We start from the raw sequence: 20500 nt of genomic DNA, 5'->3' as shown, positions 1-20500 counted from the left end.
CATGTCGCTGCAATCAACGCTTGCCAATCGGCTCATGGAGACACTCTGGGGAGCCGTTCTATTTCTGGGTAGCAAGCTGGTGCGGGAGTCAAGAATTGCATGTTGGATCGCCTTGTTTCTGGGTCCAGGCTGACTCGTCAACACGAGACAATGCAGCAGTCGGGGAGGGCTGCCAGGGACGGAGTAGCTGCCACCGACAGACAGAGACACGGCGTAGGCGGGAGGCAGTGTCAAGGGCCGACGACGTGCACGGGGCGAAGCTTATGGGTTGCATGCGGCCCGAAGGCGTAGTGTGGTGATGACAGGAACAAGCGACAGGTGTGTGGCGCCGGAGCTGAAGCGTCGGTGGGCGATAGTCGGGGGGCCGTGGCTGTTTTTCGGGGTTTTGAAATTGGGGAGGACTTGGGTCGCTGTGAATGCGAATCGCTGAATAGCATCAACCGCTGGAATGACGGCTGAGGGCCATTGGAGGGTGCAGTCGTCAAGGGCCAAGAAAGCAAGGCCAGAGGATCCTGTTTGAGGGATAGTACCTACAGTATCCGTACCTAGACGAAATTTTGTGATGTCATGCGCCGACATGGGTCACCGCTGCAGGGCAGGCGAATATGGTTTATTGCGTACCGCGTATGTTTGGTGGTTTTGGTGAGGGGCGTTCGCAGACAACGGGGCAGCGGTATGAGACGACAGGATGGGTGAGAGGAAAGGGGGGGGGGGGTTCCTCCCTGGTGGTTTCGAGACGAGGGATCGCCTTGCAAGTGTATCTTGGTAGTTTCTTATTTGTGAGGCGTTGACACCGGGTCGAGTAGGTAGTGCGTGGTGTATGGGAAATGGGCAGAATGGCGGTTTCTGTCTGGCCTTGGACATGGACATCAATATCCTTCGGGTAGGAATAGTACGAAGTACCCCTGGGAGACGGCGGTGTGTGGTGGCTGGATGCAAGTGGCATTTTCAAAGCTTGTCCCTCTCTCTCTTCTCGTCAGGCCTGACGATCTGCGTCATTGGGCCGACTTTGCCGATTCCCCTGGTAAGTTGCACGGATGGGAAAATGGAGGAGGCTGTCATGGCCCTGCCTGGCCAACGGAGCGAATGCCCGGATCGGTGATGGAAGTCGACGGCGTTGATTTGCCGTGTCTGTTGGTCGAATCGTCCGTCACTCGGGGCGCGCGCGCGCTTCGCACCACACTGCTGGGATGGGATATTGTCAGTGATGGAACAGAACAGAGAGAGGCCGAGGCTGGGCTATAGCAAGCAGCGAAATCAGAAGCAGCAGCATCGAGTGATGACGGAGTCAGTGGAATTGGACATGTTTGGGCATTCCAAAGCTGGACTGAAGAGGAGGTCGGATTGATTGTCGGGACGGGGAGGTCCATTCCATGGTGAGTGGAAGGCGACTGTGGGGGGACGGAATGCGAAAAATGGCTGGTTTCGTGAACCTTTGCCTATTCCTACCTATTCGTTCGTACCTGCCACCTGCCTTGCACTTGAGCGAAACGAGGAGGTGCGGGAGGGGCAGGCGCTTCCGTCTCTCAGCCAACCACGGCCGGCCCAGAGGATCCACAAACACGCACACACACAACCGAGTGGGGCAGGCGCCACCGATCACAGGCTCCCCCTTCCCTTTCCAAGGAGGGCGTGCAGGAGGCGGAAGCACAACCATCCAAGAAACAGCGACTCGGAGCCACACACACACACACACACACACACACAAACACACACATACGTACATAGTATTACTACATATCCGTAGACATACAATACACACATCACCACGCTCAGTCCAAGTCTCATCCACATGACGGGCCGTCTCACACGGCATCCGGGACGAGCACTTGCGTCTCAAGTCGAGTCGCCGTTCAGTCCACGGGAGATGATGCATGCATGCATGCATGCAGACAGACACGACGCCCAACGAAACAACTACGAGAAACAAAAGAATGTGCCGGCCGAGGGCGCATCTGTACGGCTGCTTTTCGGGCGATTTACATTTGGCGACGCAACGCTACTAGGTACTAGGTACTACGTAAGGCACAAACAAGCAAGGACAAGAGTGTTTTGCACAGCCGCCTCTAAAAAGGCACTCTTGTCTCTGTCTTTTCTCTCTCTCCATGCCTCTTGATCGCTCGCTCACTAAGCTTACTCTTTTACGGATGCTCTTCCCGTCAATGGCGTTGTTGTTGAGTGGATGCATCGGCTGCACCTGCATACTGCCTTGCCCGGTACCGACTGGCACACTAAGCGTTGAAGAGAGGAAGCGGACTGACGTCGGGAGAAGCAACAACCCTGGCCGGGGGGCGTAATCGCCTGCCCTGCTTTTTATTTCACTCTTGAATACCGAGGTACATGGTACTCCGTATATCCAAGGTAGTACAGGTACAATGTACCGTACATACACGCCTACGACGTATCTCGGCTCCCTTTCCCTGTGCCTCTTTATTCTTCCGAGGGATGCTTTTCCCTGCACCGCGACTCAATTTTTATAATTATTTATTCATTGTCAGGTACTGGAAGCGTAAACGTCGGCAGTTTATCAGTCCTCTGCATACCAGCACGGACAGGACAGCACCGGGTGGACCGGGGAACCATGGAGCTGGGACTGGAACTGGAACTGGGACTGGAAATGCGGTCAGCCAAGAGAGACGTGGAGGTACAACAAGGCTTGGCTGTCAACGTTGACATTCCGCCATGTCATTGTCCTCGTCGTTGCCATTGTCAACGAATGCCATGGGCATTGTGTTGTCTGGTGGTCACTGCAACGGCACCTACCTACCTAGGTAGCCTCAGTCAAAATGGGTAGGTACAGGTGCAACTGCAACCGCACCGCACCTGCCATGTCACGGAAGGAGGGAAGCAAGGGTGGAAGGGATGCAAAGGTAGGTGGTAGGTACCTGCCCCCGTTGCTGTAACCCTGTACGGGATAGGATGGTGTGTCTAACCCCTTGTCTCTTGCTGCTGCCGTTCGTGTTCCTGATTCTCCGTGCGTGCCTTCCTCCCTGGACCACATACGGTCACGGCGGCTGCTTCAATTCTGACTCTCTCTCTCTCTCTCTCTCTGTCCTCTGTCCTCTGTCTTCCGTCCTCCGTCTTGTTCGTTCCAACTGCAACCGAACGTCCGACTGACGAACCCAACGAGTGAGCAACACGAAATCACCCAGCACCCAGCCAGCAACGCGACCGGCGCCATTGGCAGCGCATATCTAAGAAACCCCGCGACCCTCTTATCCATCGCCAAGACTGAAATAGTTTACCCAGCCAGGGTCCAAGATCCAAGCCACCCTCCAACGTGCTGTAACCTTGCCTCATACTGCATACGACAGTGTCGACACACCACTTCTCTCTCGCCTAGGGTTCTGGCCTCTCTCCCAATTCCATCTCTCCCTCTGTCTCGCTTTCGACGGCTTCTCACTTTTCCGTTTCTTTTTCTCCTCCAAGAACTAATCTGACTTGTCCACCATCCCGAGTCTTTTCTTCTCACAATACGACAACTGGTCCAAACACAACGCTCCCTCGGCTCCTGCTCCTCCGTACCCCGCGGGCGAACACTCTAGAAAAGAGTCTCGCTTCGACGGCAACAGAACACGGGTCGGAATACGAGCGATTGCCACACAAAGGAGCCGCACGGGAGAACACAAGACGATCCTCGAACCTGGCGCTGCTGTGGGCGAAACAACCCCCCCTCCCTCCAGAAAAAAAAAAACAACCCAATAGGCCTCTGTTGCACTCAAGCTCCCTTGGCGGCTAACGCCCTTTCTTCTCCTCCGCCTCCAAGTCCTCTTCAAAACGGTTCGTCGCAATAGGGGCTTCAAGACAACGTCTTGCTGCGCCCGCGAGTGCGTGTCCCCTTCGCACCAACGACACTGTTGCACTTGCATCCGCTTCGTCCGCCCACCTACGCGAGCAGACGCACACGCGATCTCCCCGGGACCTTGCGCCCTAACGCAGTCATACTCTCCGAGACTTGCATTAGTCGGAGGCACTTAAGATTGCGTCGTCTGCTGCCTCTTCCCGCCGTACTCCAAATTACTGGGCGACCTGTGGTGCACCGAGGTCGGTGTTTTCTTTTTTGTTGTCTTTGCTTCCTCGTCTCTCTGTTCCATCCCGTCACGCACCCGTCGCATACTTGCAGTCGCTGGAATGACCAGACGGAAACTACCATAGTGTTTGCGGCAAGAACACCACGCTCACAATCAATCAGTCGTCGCCCCGAAACATCTGAAATTGCATCCGCATTCCTTTTGCCGACGCTTTGCAATAGCCGCCACCGAACTCGGGTCGACATCCCCGTCTCTTTCAACGGGTTCCACCTACACACACCATCCTCGTTTACCCTCAACAGGAGGAGGTCCTGTTGGCCAGTCACCAATTCAGCCCACGAGGGTTGCACGACCTTCACCCTGATCTCACAACTATATTCGAAACATGCCTCGATACGACCATGACGACGGCAGCGCCGAGCGCGAGCCTTTGGACCATTCTTATCGCTCGTATACGCCCAACCCTCCTGAACATTACCAGGACCATCAGTACCACAACGGCGCGCCTCAGGCCTACAACCCCCAGCAGTATCCCGATGCCCACACCGACCCGAATTTTACTCGCATGAGAGAAGAGCGGAGGAACGATCGGCAGGGCCCACCACCAGCTGCTGTGGGAGCTGTCGGCGGTCCTGCTGCTGCTGCTGCTGCTGCTGGCTACAGCGCTCACCGGGCCGCCTCGCCCGTCGATTCCACCCCGCAAGTCCCCCCTCATCGTGAATGGGCCCCCGAACGCTACGCACCTCCGCAGCAGAGCAACCTCAACCCCAACATCACCCCTGGCGCAGATAACTTCAGTAACACTGCATCCGGTGGCATGGCCGGAATCGCTTACACGGTCGCCGAGCGCAACGCGAGGGAAAGCGGCGTCGATGCCATGAGAAACGTTGGCCAGGGGCCGCCGCCTCATGAACGAGGACAGTTTCAGCAGCCCAACGTCCCACCACAAACGTACAGCCAGCCGCGGGGGGACGCCTACGAGATGACCACCGCTCCGCGCTCATACCAAGGCAGCCTCCCGGATCGCAACTCTCACTCGAGCTTGACCGCTCTGGGAGGCGCGGCTGCGTCCCCGGCGAGGCTGTCGCCGGCCTCGAGCCCGTACGGTTTCAATGACTACTACAGTGACAATACTTACTACCAGAGGCACCCCGACCATCTCGGTGTCGTAGACCCTAATTCGATCGCGGACGACGGCGACGACGGCTTGGAATATGGTAGAAGCAGGAGCGGGAGAAACTCGATGCTCAGCCTGTCCAACAGCGACCGCACAGGTAGAAGCAAGGCCGGCCTAGGGGGCGCGGCGGCAGGAGGTGCTGCTGGCGGCCTGATGGCCAATCGAAACGCCAGTGGATACTACGACCCGAAAGACTCGTCCTCGGGCTACCAGAATGGCGACGCAGTTGATGCCGCAGGCCAAGAAAAGTACCAATGGGTAAGGAGCGAGAACAAGGGGCGGAGGAAGTGGAAAATTTGCATAATTATCGGCGTCATCCTCATCATTGCTGCCGCTATTATTGGCGGTACGGTGGGCGGTTTGGTATCGAGGAACAGCCGTGACGGTGGACCAAGTCGACAAGGCCAGTCGGCGGACGACGACAAGAACTCCAACGGCGACCTGGACATCAACAGCGCCGAGATCAAGAAGCTCATGAACAACAAGGACCTGCACAAGGTGTTTCCCGGAATGGACTATACGCCCATCAACACTCAGTATCCCGACTGCGTCCACGACCCGCCATCGCAAAACAACGTCACGCGTGATCTCGCTGTGCTCAGCCAGCTCACCAACACGATCCGCCTATACGGTACCGACTGCAACCAGACTCAGATGCTCATCCACTCGATTCAGAAACTCGAGATGGAGGACACGATCAAGATCTGGATGGGGGTTTGGCAGGACGGCAACACGACGACAAACGCACGACAGCTCCAGCAGATGTGGGACATTCTTGATGTGTACGGTGATAAGTACTTTGAGGGCATCATCGTCGCCAACGAGATCCTTTTCCGAAAGGAGATGACCGAGGCCGCACTGGGAGACCTCCTGGCCGAGGTGCGCACGAACCTGACGAGCAAGGGACTGAGCTTGCCGGTTGCCACATCTGATCTCGGCGACGACTGGACAGCTTCGCTGGCAGCGAAAAGCGACTACATCATGGCCAACATACACCCCTTCTTCTCTGGCACCAACGCCAAAGACGCAGCCTGGTGGACGACTGACTTCTGGGAGGGGAAAGCCGGCAGTTTCTTCAAGACGGACAAGAAGAAGAATATTATTGCCGAGATTGGCTGGCCTACCAAGGGCGGCACGAATTGTGGCGGCGACGGCACGGTCACAGACTGCCCCAATGCGTCGGTTGCTGGTATTAGCGAGCTGAACACGCTCCTTGAAGACTGGGTGTGCCCTGCCCTGACCAACGGCACGAATTACTTTTGGTTCTCGGCCTTTGATGAGCCGTGGAAGATCAAGTTCAACGAGAAGGGCAAGGAATGGGAGGACCAGTGGGGCCTGATGACGGTAAACCGAGACGTCAAGTCGGGCGTCACGATCCCAGACTGCGGCGGCAAGACAGTGTAAAGCAAAGCAGGTGGTTGTTACGGATTTGGTTCCTTGTTTATGGGATGCATGAGGCGAGATGTGCCTCTGGCCTGCTGCTTGGCAACTTTGGGCAACCTGCAGCAATGTACATGACGGAGTAATTCTGGAGTTAAGGACTCAAAGCATGCCTGGCCTGATTGCCGCCGGCATCATGTGTATGATGCTTGATACCGTATATAACGTCGGTAACGGTTCGGGCGGGTGGTTTCGCAATTGTCGTTGGTATTTGAACGGATAAGAGGAATAGATTAGTTACTTGACGTTTCGACTGGACACTGACACTCGATGTAGTAATGGCGGTGTTAAAACATGCGGTCTGCTGCTGAGAGGGATCTGTGCAGTCTCATCCGATGCAAGTGGCGCAAGTGGTGTGAAGGAAGTCTTGGCCTGCATAATGCGTGCGTGTGGAGGACACGGATGACGCGGGCCGGGGCGGGGCGGGGAGGCGTCGGGTCATAATATGTGGCCAAAGATGTTCTCCGGAAGCTTACTTTCTCGCAACTACATGCCATCGTGGGCAGCATATCAAAACACACTTTATCAGTCCTTATCGAGAAGGCTGCCAATCCAAAATCTGGTCGTTCCATTTACCGACGAGAGCGGTTGAACCTCGTTCCAATACGCACTCACGGCACGCTAGGGAAAATAGTAACCACTGTGGAGAGAGAGAAAGAAAGAGAGAGAGAGAGAGAGAGAGAGAGAGAGAGAGAGAGAGAGAGATAGGGAGGGAGTATCATGAGATACGCCGCGCCGTTCCAGCTCGTCACCTACGCCGCATTCATCCTCAGACTACTCGGCATAGTGGGCGGCACGCAGGTCACGGGCAGCGCGATGGCCGCGATGTCGACAACTGAGGCGAAGAAGAAGAACAACAACATGACGAGGCCCGACCCGATGATACCGCTGACGCCGGTGCCGCTTACGCCGTCGGGCGCCGGGCGGGACGGGCAGGAGATCGTGAGGCAGCTGACGGGCCTCACGCGGTCCGGCATCAACGGCGGGGGAGCGGGGCCGCCGGGTGGCGGGAGCCGGTTGCGGTTCGTCAAACGGGTGGAACTAGAGGGGGGGCTGTGGGAGCCCGAGGGGATCGTGAGGTTGGCGGGGGGGTCGTCGTCGTCGTCGTCGTCTGCCGGTGACGCCGCCGGGGGAGACGAAGGGGACGGGCGGGATGAGAGGTTCTGGGTGTCGGCAGGCGAGTACACGGTCCCGACGGAGAAGTTCCCGGGGGGCGAGTGGGTGGGCGGGACGGACCGCACCGCGGGGGCGGGGTTCGCGCACCTGGTGGTGTTTGACGGGACGGGGCGGCGGTTGGCGGACTGGGTCGTCTCCGAGGAGGGGGACCTGGAGGTGAGTCTTGGTCGTTTGAGCATCCGGCCCTGCATCGGGGAGAGAGGTGGTGGTGGTGGTGGTGGAAGGCTGACGAAAACACCCCAGTACCACAACGGCGGGCTCGACTACGACGGCCGGCACATCTGGGCGACGCTCTCGCAGTACCGGCCCAACACGACGGGCACAGTGGTGAGGATCGACCCGGCGGGGCTGACGAAGGAGGCCGTGCTGCGGGTGGGCGACCACCAGGGCGGGATCGTGCACGACGTCGAGACGGGGACGCTGACGACGCTGAACTGGGGCGGGAGGAAGGCGAGGCGGTGGGATCTGGGGAGGACGAGGGTCGGGGCGGCGAGGGTGGAGGACGATGGGGAGCAGGAGCAGCAGGTCAGGCTGGGCGGCGACGATGGCGGTGTTGGAGCAGGAGGAGGAGGAGGAGGAGGAGAGCAAGGGGGCGGCGGGGGGTTCGACGAGCCGCAGAGGGAGACGGTGAACCCGTCGTACTGGGTCGACTACCAGGACTGCAAGTCGCTGGGCCGCGTGGGCGGGCGGTCGCTGATGCTGTGCTCGGGGATCGCGACGGCGGCGCCGGGCGTCGAGGTCGGCGGGCTGGCGGTCGTGGACGCGGAGGACATGGTGCCCGTGTGGGAGGCGCCGTTCATGGAGAGGACGGGGGAGGGCGTGCTGATGACGAAGAACCCGATGGACGTCGCGCTCGTCGGGGGGCGGGTGAGGTTGTACTTTGCGCCCGAGGAGGGGCGGAGCGCGGTGTACGTGTATGAGGTCTGCGAGGGGTGATGGGGGTGTATTGTTACTTGTCCATTGTCCCTCCAGATGAGATGGATGGTCTCATGGCACGGGTTGCACAGCCATGTCTAGCTGGGTGACCGGAAGGATGGTAGGGGGGGCAGCATGGGTCACAGTCGAATGCAGTTTCGAGGTGGATCGCCATCAGTTTCTGTGTTTATTGATATTCTTCGATGACGAAGAGAGGCAGAGGGAGGGGTGGGAGAGGAAGACAGAAGAAGAGGGTCTATCTGATGCGTATACGGTTAGTTAACCTCCTGGACCCTTGGTATAAGTGAATCAAACCTGGACCACGCTGCATAGGAAGAAGCTGTTCACGGCACAACAGATATGAGTGCTGTATTGAAATGAAGACGACGAGCACAATGATGCTAATCGACAGCTCAGAATGGTTTCTTCACAAGTTTGAATTGCAGGAGAGAGGCTTTGCATCAGGGGCCAGAGAGCTATCCAGAAGCTGCGTGCGGCATGTACAGGGCGAGTCGGGCGAAACCAGACATGATCGGTCCGGAAAGGTGCTAACCCCCCATACGTATGTTTGCGCGCAGAAGCGTACAAGTCTCCTCCCGCACGAACCGAGTCTCATGTCCTTTTGTTGTCGCAGTCTGTGTCGCTCTGGCGCGGGGCCCGGCGGCTCGGCATCGCGAGATCCCCCCCCTTTTTCGCAAGGAATAGGGGGAGGTCCGCTCAACACTCCGCCCAGCGTCGCAAGGAATGTTGGCGACAACGTTTATTACAAGACGTACTTGGAGACCGCCCCAGTCAGCCCGGCCTGTTGAGATGTCATTGCTTGGTTGACGACAGGGCATAGTGTGATATATTCATCCGTATCTCTGTCCAGGGGCTCATGTTGTGGTTAAAAATATCTAGTCCATGGGGATCTATGGATATCCATATAAATAGATTGGGGGTTTTTTTTATCTATAACCATAGTGTTGCGATGTTGATCATCGCCTGGATATCGGCGGTATGGGTTAATGCCGAAATGGCCGGAATAACTACGGCCGATTCACCGTGGATCCATCGGATTCACGGGTATATTACGCGGTGAATTCACCGCGTAATCCCACGATAGTTTTCCTCTTTACGCATAATTCAGAACCGGTATTTACCCCTATTATTCGTCACTGCCTATTGACACGTACGGTTAACCGTATCACCACCCTGGTGATAACCAACACATAGATTAGTTAATAGATGTGCATAAAGAACAAAGCCCATGGTTATAGATAAAAAAAAAACCCCCATGTCTATAAGACTAGATAAGAATAGATATTTAGTTTATCTATTTAAAACAAAACCCCTCTCTTAATTAATTAAGAGAACTACCTGATATTAAACTAAGTAAAATTACTAATAGTTAATTACTTAAATATAAAGTAAAGTAATTCTAAGAGATTTAAAGGCCTTTCTTCATTAAATATAGGATTGCTATAATAGTTATTATATTAGATTTACTATTGTATCTAGACTTACAACTGAAAAGTATCTATTTGGATTCAACCACTTCACCCATAGATTACACTGGCATAAAAAATCCATATCCATAGGATCTATTAAACATATGGATATATCCACCAGATCTATGAATTGTGTTATAGGGAAATCCATATCGTACCCTATGTATAAAGTTAGAGAGGGATGAAAATTTGGGCTTGGAGCGAGGTTGATATTAGTTTCATGTTATTTGAATACATAATGTGTTGAGCGTGTTTCGTTCGCTTGATCAACGATGCAACAAATCGAACGGGTTTTTGCCATGATTAAGAGCCAAATACAACGGTGCAAAACTTTGGAGTCAGAAAACACTATCAGATTCCTGGACGCAATTCCGTTGCATAGTCTCTCCTACCCGTCTGCAAGGTGACCCCAGTCCCCTGCCAAAGGTCGAGCCTCCTCACTGGTCTACTCGTCGCTACACAATACGAGCTTTTCATCAAGAGTCGTATAATAACAAGAAGCGAATAATGCCGGCTGATGAAATGACAATGCGTTGTTGCTCCACTTCCCCCGCTTCTCCGAAACCCTACATCATATTGCATCCTTGCCGAGAAGCGGAATGATCCTAGTAGTACTATATCTCCAGGCCAAAAGATCCGCACCTATCACGGCTCTGGGGTTGGTTCTCTGACGCAACGATACGTCTGATGCCATCACTGCCTTGCCTCGGCAGGACTATCACCGTCCGATATTAGCCCGCTTTTCCGTGTGCTGCCATGAGCACCTGCATATATAGATGGGAAAGAAGAGACACATGCCAATGTTCCTCGGTGTCCTGTGTGACTCGACGTGAACCACTACTTACTGTCCGTTTGTTATCAACATGTGGCCTCTCTGGACCGCCACAGCTTTGCTAGCAGCCGGCGCAGCTCAAGCAGACCCCAGCGCAAGCGGCTCAAACTCGACCAAGTTGGACGTTCCACTGAACGCAGACGGCGCTTCGATACCCCACGCCAACTCGTTTGCTTCCTTCTCGTTCGAGCCGGCCTTCTGGGTCGAGTTCTTCGGTAACGCAAGCACGCCGAACAACCTCACATTCACCCTCCTCAATCGAATCCATGAACATGGTGGCCATCCGGTCATCCGGCCCGGTGGCATCACCATGGACAGCATGATATTTGACCCAGAAGGCGGAGATCCCGTCCGCACCACCAGCCCCGGGGGAGGCGTTTGGCGGACGACTGTCGGCCCGGACTACTACCACAGCTGGGACAACTTCCCCAACGGCACCAAGTTCATCTCCACGCTCAACTTTGGCAACGAGAGCTTGGACATCGCCAAGGGCCTGGCGGTCGCTTCCGTCACTTACCAGGGCGACAAGATTGCGTACTACGAGCTGGGCAACGAACCCACAAACTACGAGCGGAGCCGCTGGAATTTCTCGACGGATGCCTACGTCCACGAGTGGAAGGAATACACGCGCGGGATCGACGCCGCCGTCAACGCCACCGGCCACTCCGACCTCCCAAGCGAGCGCTGGTGGGCCTCGTCGGCGACGACCGACGATTCCGGCCTGGATGTGCTGCCCATCGCCCTCATCCCGGCCGGGATCGACTCGGAGCACCAGGTCGGCGTCTACTCGATCCATTCCTACGCCTTCTCCACCTGCGACCCGGCCCGGGCCGCCCTCGCGACCATCCCGAACATCCTGAACCACACCGAGCTCGTCCGGTACTGCGACGAGGAGATCTACCCGTCCGCCCGCGCGGCCCTCGACGTCGGCAAGCGCTGGTCCATTGGCGAGTTCAACTCCGTCAGCTGCTCGGGCGCGCCCAACGTCACCGACACCTTCGCCCAGGCCCTCTGGGTCGTCGACACCCAGCTCATCTACGCCACCCGCAACGCCTCGGCCGTCCACCTGCACCAGGGCGCCACCCTCGCCTTCCAGTCCTCGGACCAGGTCAACACCCCCGGCGAGGACGGCACCCCCGGGTACAGCACGTACTCGATGCTCTACCCGCGCGACAGCTCCCTGCGCGGCCCCGCGCGCACCCTGCCCTCGTTCCTCGGGCAGCTGTTCATGGCCGAGGCCCTTGCCGTCCCGGACACCCGCGTCCGGGCCCTCGCGCCGCCGCCCGGCGTCGCCCCCGACTCCTTCGCCGCGTACGCCTTCTACGTGGCCGGCCGGGTCTCCAAGCTCGCCCTCGTCAACATGAAGCCGTACTACGCCAGCTCGACCTCGGACTACACCGTCCGTCTGGACCTGTCGGACCTGGTGCGCGCGGGGACGGGGGGCAGCGTGCGCGCCAAGAGGATGACGGCGCCTTACGTGAACACGGGCGACAGCAAGCTGTCGACGTGGGCCGGGCAGGCGTTCCCTCAAGGCGAGCCGGTGGGCGAGACGGTCGTCGAGACCGTCGGTGATGACGGAGTTGTCGAGGTCAGGGGAAGCGAGGCCGTCTTGGTGTTCTTTAACGAGGAGGAAGTACATGGCTTGTGAAGACGGGAAATGGAATCGTCAAGTGCTTCTAGTAATAATCAGTAATAATCACAAACGCCGACGCCGTTGAGTACAGACAGTGATTAATGGAGCGACGTGATTTCCCGTGTTCTGAATATCCACCAGAGCCTTACCGCTGTCCTGGCACAGTCTAGAGGCGCCGCACTCGGTCACCATATGTCGTACACCTGTCGCGCACTCGGATAGACGGGTTGTATATATGGGTGGGAGTTGATAATAAGCAGGGATTTTCAATGTCGATTGGGGAGTAACAGGTTCCTCAGCATCATGGTCATGTCATGCCAGGCATGCTTTTGATGGAGCGTGTACCACCTCAGCCCACACTGCGTTTTTGTGCAACAGGCCAAACCCTGGGCCCGGTTTATGAGGGTTCTTTGACTTGGAGTATCCAGCAGCCTCGCACTGATGGATGAGAATGGAAATCTGCACATGGATACTTGGTCATATCACCTCCACTGACGACTTGCTACTAACCCCCCCCCCCCCCCCCAACGAGACCGCAGTGCGGGATAAGAGATGAGTAATTGTGTTCAAGGCCAGACTTGAAGACCACACAAGGGTCGAGCGAGTTACAGTGATACGGAAATAAAGGAGAGAAAGTCCATGAGCGAGAGTCGTCGTTGCTGTTGCTGAAAGCCAATACAATAAGGAAACCCTCGCGTCAGCTGACACGCATCCCATTTCTGCTAGTACGCCCGGGTGCTGTCGTTGGTGCTCCTTGAACTCCAGTGCGATACGATAGCTTGGAAAGTTTTAACATTCGTCATCTGCAGTAGGGGCCGTCTTATTCTTCTTCTTCTTCTTCTTCTTCTTCGTGTCCGGATTGGGAATGGTTCTCAGCCAGTCCTCAACAGGAGCCGCCGGCGGGTCTGACGCTGTTTCCACCGCTGGTTCTGGCTCTGCCTCCAGTGTGTATTCCTTTGTTTCTGGCTCTATTTCTGGCTCTGGCATCGGCGTACATGGCTCCGGCATCGGCGTGCATGGCTCCGGTGAAGGTGGATATTCCTCTGGTACTGGCATTGGTTCTGGCTCTGCGGCGATGACCATCGGAGGGACTTCCTCTTCCGGAGGGACTTCCTCTTTCGAAACATGTTCGTTTTGCTTTCTCATCTTTTTCTTCTTGCTATTCCAGTAGCATTTCTTACAGACTTCCTGGGGGACGAACGGTTCCAGTAGTTCCGGTTCGGCCGGAGGCGTAGGCTGGGATGCGGCATAGAAAGGGGCCGAATTGTTGCAACATATCTCAACGATGAGTTTGACGAGCATCTTGGAGTATGGCGTCGCCGTGTCAAAACACGTCAGGAAGCGTGTTTTGTCCTGCGGCGAGGCGTCTCGAAATAGCTCCTCAACACGCAGCTTGATGAAGGTAGGGAACCAGGGGTCACCCTCACCCAAGAGTTGGCACGCATCGGAGGCTAATACAAGAACCTGCAAAGCAGGCAATGCCCCGGCGTATTGAGACATCTTCTGCTTAGAGAGCTCCGCCAAGCCTGGCAGGTTGTAGGTTTGCGCCGTGCCGTATACGCGTAAGCTGACTTCGAGTCGTTTCGAAAATCTCGCTGCATCGGGCAAATCTGCATCGTCGAGGGTTTGCCATCTGCCAGTGTGGAGGTAGTGGATGACCGCATGGCCTACTTCATCCGGCACATTCCCGAGGTGTATCTCGTTCGAGCTGTAGCGAATCCTCTCGAGTCCTTCGCATAGTAGATCGCGTGGGACTGTAAACGGCTGCCCGCCCTTGAAGTAGACCTTGCAGCTGGGGCTTGCATAAGGGCTTGAAACTACTTTAGCACATAACCGTACGCTGAAAGGCGTTGCAACTTACGACACTTTTGGTCCAACTTCGGGGGTACAATATTCTGAGGCTTCCGATGGCAGCCTCATCTTGATTGTCTCCATGCTTGGCAATAGCTTTCTGCTGTCTATGTCCGAATTCCGTTGGCAGGCTCCAACAGAGCTTTATAAGAAATCGCACGTTCTTACATGTACTGCCCTGTTTTTGGTTGCCCCAAAAGTTGACTGCTTTATCCTTGCATAGGCGAACGAATCAGTGGTAACCACGCGCGACAGTCTTGGACTGTTTGTTTTGGGCAGCAAGGCGCTTGTCGGATGCATCCAAAGCCTCACCCGCTGTGATTACAACATTGAAGTGCAGTGGCTCGTGCAGCTTCCTGCAGAGGTATCGCTAGATTCGATAAGTGTTGGTTCAGACAACAACAAACACACGTCTTGGAAAGTTAGAAAGCCCTTCATTGGCCCTTGATATCCTGCGTGGGGAGATTGCGTTGGACTTGCAGACGATGAATGCAGTTTCCATGCAGGCTGTCCGCCGCTGCAACCAAATTAGTGGCCAATCGTTCCCCACGTCGTTGCGGTATGTGTTGCCCTCGCATTTGCGCCTGGCGTAAACAGCTGGGCACTCGATACTGAGCTTGCTTGTCTCTATTGGCAGGTTCTGGATCTGTTCCTGACAGAGGCCGCCCGAGTTCAACGTTTTCTTGAATGTGTACGAGATTGACCGAGGATATGCATGATATGAAGGTTTTCTGTACACCGCTATGTTAACTTAACCAGCCAATAATTAGTGGTTCACCGGGAAGAGCATTCATTAAGGATCTCCTATCTGCTTCGATGCCAAGATGTAATTTAGAAATTGAAAATTAATATAAACGGAAATAGGGCTGGCTTGCCGGGGGGACACCCGAGATAACATCTCATTCGACGGAAGCCAGCAGCACGAACAAGCCAACAGGTACTTTGCGCTGCTGGAATCTACTCGTCCTGAACAGAGTCGCATGGCCTTCAGAAACGGTGTGTCAAAATCTTGGAGAAGATTCTGTTAGTGTCACAGGTCAATTGATTAGGTAGTAGTCATAAGATGTATTAACTATTAGTAAGAAAAGGGGGAAAGTGACTACCGCTGTCAGCATCTCTAGTGTAAGTGAGCTACTAACAAGGGACACGTGCTTCTACACGAGACCTCGGATCGGCTCTACTCCACGAGTCGATATCCCGACAACTTCCCTACAGCTAGCTACCGAAGCGTTGACTTCAACGCACCCCAACGAGTCAGGACCAAACATGCACCTCAAGGGGGCTGAGAGGCTCGATATGGCACTCTATTTCACGGATTCTGTGTTTGAAGCTCTCTAGAGGCTCACCCACTGACGCTGCTTTGAGCGTGAGCCAGTGGGTGAGTGTGAGCTAGGGTCTGCGCACCATTGGTCCCTTCCATCCTCCGACCCTCCCCCGTTCCCATGGGGGTGCGGTCTATACCTCGCTGGAATGCAGTGACCTATCAGGACGGTCTGGGGATTCCACTAGGCTCACGGCGCTTACGCTGCGGTGCTCACGGAGGGGGATGTCGTTGTTGGTCTCCTCCACCATGCGTGTCATCCAGGATTTATTTTCGGCCGGGTGCCTCTTGATGTAGCCCCCCGTCCCCCAGGAATTGGACCCGTGGTTCGAGGCCTTTGAGGCCGCCGCTTTGGAACCGGCGTTTGTCAAGTTGGCCACTTTCGGGACCATCCTCTTCCAGAGCTGTTGCGTGGAAGGGAGACAGGCCACGAATACCCCCGTGCAGAGCTCGACGTTGGACCAGACGGCGGATTCGTACGTGTTGACTTTGAAGTGGGCGCGGTTTTAGTCAGGATCCTGGTAATCGACGGGGCGCGTGAATCTGGTGCAGGAGGAGAGATCCAACATACCTGTGGGGTTGGTAGACGTCGCGAAATCGGCAAGCGTTCTGATCCGGTAAGCACCGACGGCTGTGAGGCTATTGCTCTTTGGTTAGCAACAGAAGGGGGAGGGGGTCGGGGTCTGCGCTTACAAAATGCCAGCGCCAAAGATGAGGTACACGCCAATCTTCTTCTTGAGGCCCATGTTGAGGCCCCAGATCTGTGTTGCTGGGGTCACAAGCAGGATAACGTCAAGCAGAAGCTGGAAGACGGCATACGATATAGACGTAGCGTGGTAGTTAATACACTGGCCCTCTGACTCCTGCATCCAGCCGTCCCAGAAGAAGCTGATAGGGCTGCAGACGAAGATGGCCGGGCCCAGGTAGCCAGTCCAGAGCGCAATATTCAACGCCAGTGTAGCCCACAGGATCTTCCTGATCTTCTGGTCAGGGAAGATGCGTAGGTACATTAGGATAAGGGAGGCTTTGATAAGCGACAGGCAGGTAAAGTAGAGTAGGTTAAAGATATATATAATCTGTTACCCCCTCCCCTCATATTGTTAGCTTTCTGTCTAGTATAGTAGACACGGGGAGAGGGGAAGACCTTACTAGAAGAACCTGGGAGATCTGGGTAGGAGTGAGCGTCCACATGTCTCTTCCTGCGCCGGCCTGTGTAACTATATATAACATGTCTTAGTCTTCTGGTGTATAGACTAGATTATTACTTGTTGGTACGACTTACTAGCAAAGTTTGCTGGCATGAAGCCTACGAGGATGACCTGTGAGGAGACTAGTTAGCTACTGTTTAAAAGTAGTACAAGGAGGAGGGGGGCTATACATAGGCAGCAAGGATGGTTATGTCGTCCCAGCCCCATGTCGAGAGTTTCATGAGTTTGCCTGTTAAGCGTACGCCAATGAAGAAGGTTGGGAGGATAAAGAGGGTTACGCGCAGCACCTTGAGGGTGGTGTCTGTTTGGTCTACTGATAACTTCCCGCAGGCCGCCAGGGTCTGGTTCTTGGTTACTGTAAAAAAGGACAGGCAAACAGCGGTTAGCAGAACTGCTGACACGACCCCCACCACTCTTCTCTTTCACCCACCGAGCTGCTGCTTGATTGTGCAGTTTGCGATAACGCACGTTGTGACGAGGTCGTTGTAGGCCTCGTTGGCGCAGAGACATGTCTGGTTGGCAAAGCCGCAATCGGATCGTCCCATCTCTTGCAATATGCAAGTGGTCTATGCGCGCGGGTAAGCAGGTGCCACTCAGTGGTCTGAAAGCCGGTTCTCCCAGGAACGTTCTTCACTCACAGCACAGCCGGGGAGGGCTGTAATGTTTAGCGGTGTCACCGTCGACGCGCAGACGAAGCTCGCCAGCCCGAGGAGGCAGGCGAGCAGGGCGAGGAACCGAGCTGTTGCGGCCATGTCGAGAACAATAGGGCGCGGAAGGGGTCTTCCAACAAAGTCGACTGGGGGGGGGGGGTTCTCTCTACGCTCTCATGTTCTTATATGTTGTGCAGGATCGGGGAGGTGTCTGAAGGAAGACTAGTATGAAATCAGGATCTGGGTCTGAGAAAAGAGAGATCACTAGTGGGCAGGTGCTGGCATTTACATTATCCCAGTTGCACTGCTACATTAATTACCCAGTTTGCTCCAGGCCAAGATGTTCTTGACTCGGTTATCTTTCTAGCCAATGATATATCGGCATTCCGTTCAATCCTGGGTGTAGACCTATCACCCATCACCCCAATGAAGAGACATTGGACTTTTGACACAGTGGGCATTGCCGGGGGCCGCAGGTATCGCACACCGGGTTGTGATGCGCCCACGAGTCAATGGCATCAGAATCTGGTTAGATCAACCGCCCAGTCGGAGCCCGGAGCCAGGAGCCCGGAGCCAGGTTCCCGGGTCGTGATGGAAAACGTGGCCGCGCAACGAACCGGGCAATCCTACCACCCACCCTACTCGCAGACCCTGCTACGCACGGGCAAAGCATCTCTCCGCAAATTGTTTGTCCGGGGCGATTCCCCGCGGCAGTGCGTGTTCGTCTTGGAATTCTGGATCATGGACTTCTCACGATGGTGGTTGGGGCAGACTATCGGGCCCACGATGGGTCCAGGTTCTGCCATCTGGAGCGCGACTACGGATACTGGCAGGAAGATTGGGGGGGCCGCGTACGCAGTATGTAGCGTGTGTACTAGGTATGTAGCTCTGCCGGCGGCAAACCTGCGTTGATCTGGCTCCCCTCTCCTAGCCTCCGAAGGGAAGAGGGGCTACTACTACCCGTCCTTTTACTATATATCTTACTAGTGTTGGACCAACAATGTTACCTGACCGACCGTACGACATCCCATGACTCAGCACAGAGGAACAAAGGTCATCGGGTCGGGTATTCGGACCTCGGGTAGCGGTCGTTGTGCGATGGAAACAAACTGACTCAAGCAAATATCTCCGAAAACGTAATCATCGTAATCAGCGTATGTCAGCCAGAACTTTCTGTTCGGAAAGATAGTCGCGGAATACCACTTTGTTTCACCCCTACGTTTTGAGTACCTGCATGTCTAGAGCCCATACAGCCACTAGGCTTTATTTCCAACTAAGCTACCTACGGATAAGCTCTCTCTGTATCCGTATCTGTCAGGATATCAACAGGCGGAGCCGATCCGAGATTACGTGCTTTTCGCACGTGATACTCCTCGGCCGCTCACTCACACCATGGATATCCACGGCCGCAGTCACTTTCCCCTTCTGTCTAATCATCAACACTTTCAGCACCAATAATCAATATGCACTATTGCTGCTACCATATCGATCTCCATGTGATACCAACAGTATCGTGTTAGACGTAAGGTTTGTGAACCAGATTTGTAACAAAGTCCGCCGTGAAACCTCGGGCTATGAAATACACGTTACGTTGTCACTAGTTGCTATCGCCATAGAATTGCACTAGTCTGTTCTATCAAGCCTGTCTCCTGTTTATATCAGGCTTATTGGCTAGAGGGGGAGAATTTGAAGAAGCTCGAAACGCAGATTCCACGCATACTATGTCCAGCTCACCTGATATACCCCTCTAGCCGACCTGACGTAGGCCCACTTGTATTCCGTACCGATATTAATCTTAGATTGTTCTCAGATCGATCCAGGATTAACCCTTATTTCCTTCTAGCCAGCCCCCAAAGAAAGAAGAAAGAATAAAGAAGCTATACACTACGGATAATCCTAACCACTAATCCTGACCCTGACCCCCTAACCACAACCCCTCGGCTGTATCTATAGATCTTGGAAGCATATCCATACCATTGATCAGACGGCAGCCGACGGACCCTTGGACCTGACCTGACGTACTACGGTATCGGGCCAAAGTTTAACCCCCTCGTCAGGTAAATGTGGCCGTGCTTTTTTTAATTATCCCAGCGACGGTACTTTGAGCTTCTTGTGCACATCTATCTTAATTCTGGCCAGTGAGAATCTCTCGTACGTGGGTCACAACTCCACACTACCTGCTAGGGAGTTTATACTTACCCATGATACGGAGTGACCCCCTTTTCAATAGAGTTTCGGTTACGCAGTGGAGTGGGCCTACGTCGGGTTAGCAGGGGGGAGGGGGGTGTGGGTTAGGTCGGGAGACTTTGCAATCTTATACATGTTTTACCGCCTCAATATTCCACAAATCAGCTTAGCTTAGTTGCCTCCACAAATCAAGGCAGCATTTTGCCATCACGGCATCTTCCCCTTGGGGGTATTTTCGTAAACCTAGCTCATCCATCTTGTTTCACCGGGCTCTGTAGCATGCGAGTCTGGTAGGAAGAATGGGGTGCAAGTTGCAACAGTTGACTTTTTACTGCGACACAGGTGTCTGCTTCCCTTGACCCCCGATTCTAACCAGGAGGGTCACGAGGCTATATGATTACTGATCGTCTGGCTCACCCTACCGGCCTAGAAGTAGTAACCTTTCTATGACATGACGATGGCATCTTCTAAACCTGCTAGCAACCTTACCTGACGCTTCTGTTGCTCTTTCGGAGTTCCTCCTACGACATCCTTTGTTTCTTGTTCCCCTGTTGTCGTAGATGCACTTTTCGGGTAGAAAAGAACATGG

At 54.8% G+C, this 20500-nt stretch overlaps 5 protein-coding genes across 5 annotated transcripts; 3 read left to right on the top strand and 2 right to left on the bottom strand.

Moving 5' to 3' along the window:
* Positions 1 to 4416: 4416 nt before the first annotated feature.
* GLRG_04784 (endo-beta-1,3-glucanase) lies at positions 4417 to 6612 on the top strand (the record flags this gene model as incomplete). Its single annotated transcript, XM_008095469.1, has 1 exon — positions 4417 to 6612. The coding sequence occupies one exon, from the start codon at positions 4417 to 4419 to the stop codon at positions 6610 to 6612; it is 2196 nt and encodes a 731-aa protein (XP_008093660.1).
* A 756-nt stretch (positions 6613 to 7368) lies between these two features.
* Positions 7369 to 8760, top strand: GLRG_04783 (uncharacterized protein; the record flags this gene model as incomplete). Its single annotated transcript, XM_008095468.1, has 2 exons — positions 7369 to 7980; positions 8068 to 8760. The coding sequence occupies 2 exons, from the start codon at positions 7369 to 7371 to the stop codon at positions 8758 to 8760; spliced, it is 1305 nt and encodes a 434-aa protein (XP_008093659.1).
* A 2332-nt stretch (positions 8761 to 11092) lies between these two features.
* On the top strand, positions 11093 to 12709 carry GLRG_04782 (glycoside hydrolase family 79 protein; the record flags this gene model as incomplete). Its single annotated transcript, XM_008095467.1, has 1 exon — positions 11093 to 12709. The coding sequence occupies one exon, from the start codon at positions 11093 to 11095 to the stop codon at positions 12707 to 12709; it is 1617 nt and encodes a 538-aa protein (XP_008093658.1).
* A 774-nt stretch (positions 12710 to 13483) lies between these two features.
* Positions 13484 to 14629, bottom strand: GLRG_04781 (uncharacterized protein; the record flags this gene model as incomplete). Its single annotated transcript, XM_008095466.1, has 2 exons — positions 13484 to 14504; positions 14556 to 14629. 2 exons carry the CDS (start codon positions 14627 to 14629, stop codon positions 13484 to 13486), a joined length of 1095 nt encoding a protein of 364 aa, XP_008093657.1.
* A 1371-nt stretch (positions 14630 to 16000) lies between these two features.
* On the bottom strand, positions 16001 to 17826 carry GLRG_04780 (CFEM domain-containing protein; the record flags this gene model as incomplete). The annotated part of the gene is made up of 8 exons (XM_008095465.1): positions 16001 to 16353; positions 16438 to 16505; positions 16560 to 16942; positions 17016 to 17083; positions 17149 to 17185; positions 17245 to 17429; positions 17505 to 17640; positions 17713 to 17826. The coding sequence occupies 8 exons, from the start codon at positions 17824 to 17826 to the stop codon at positions 16001 to 16003; spliced, it is 1344 nt and encodes a 447-aa protein (XP_008093656.1).
* Positions 17827 to 20500: the final 2674 nt, after the last annotated feature.

This window comes from Colletotrichum graminicola, assembly GCF_000149035.1.
Source record: "Colletotrichum graminicola M1.001 genomic scaffold supercont1.15, whole genome shotgun sequence".
NCBI lineage: Eukaryota > Fungi > Ascomycota > Sordariomycetes > Glomerellales > Glomerellaceae > Colletotrichum > Colletotrichum graminicola.
Note: the sequence above shows the minus strand (reverse complement) of the source record. Positions and strands in the feature narration are given on the sequence as shown.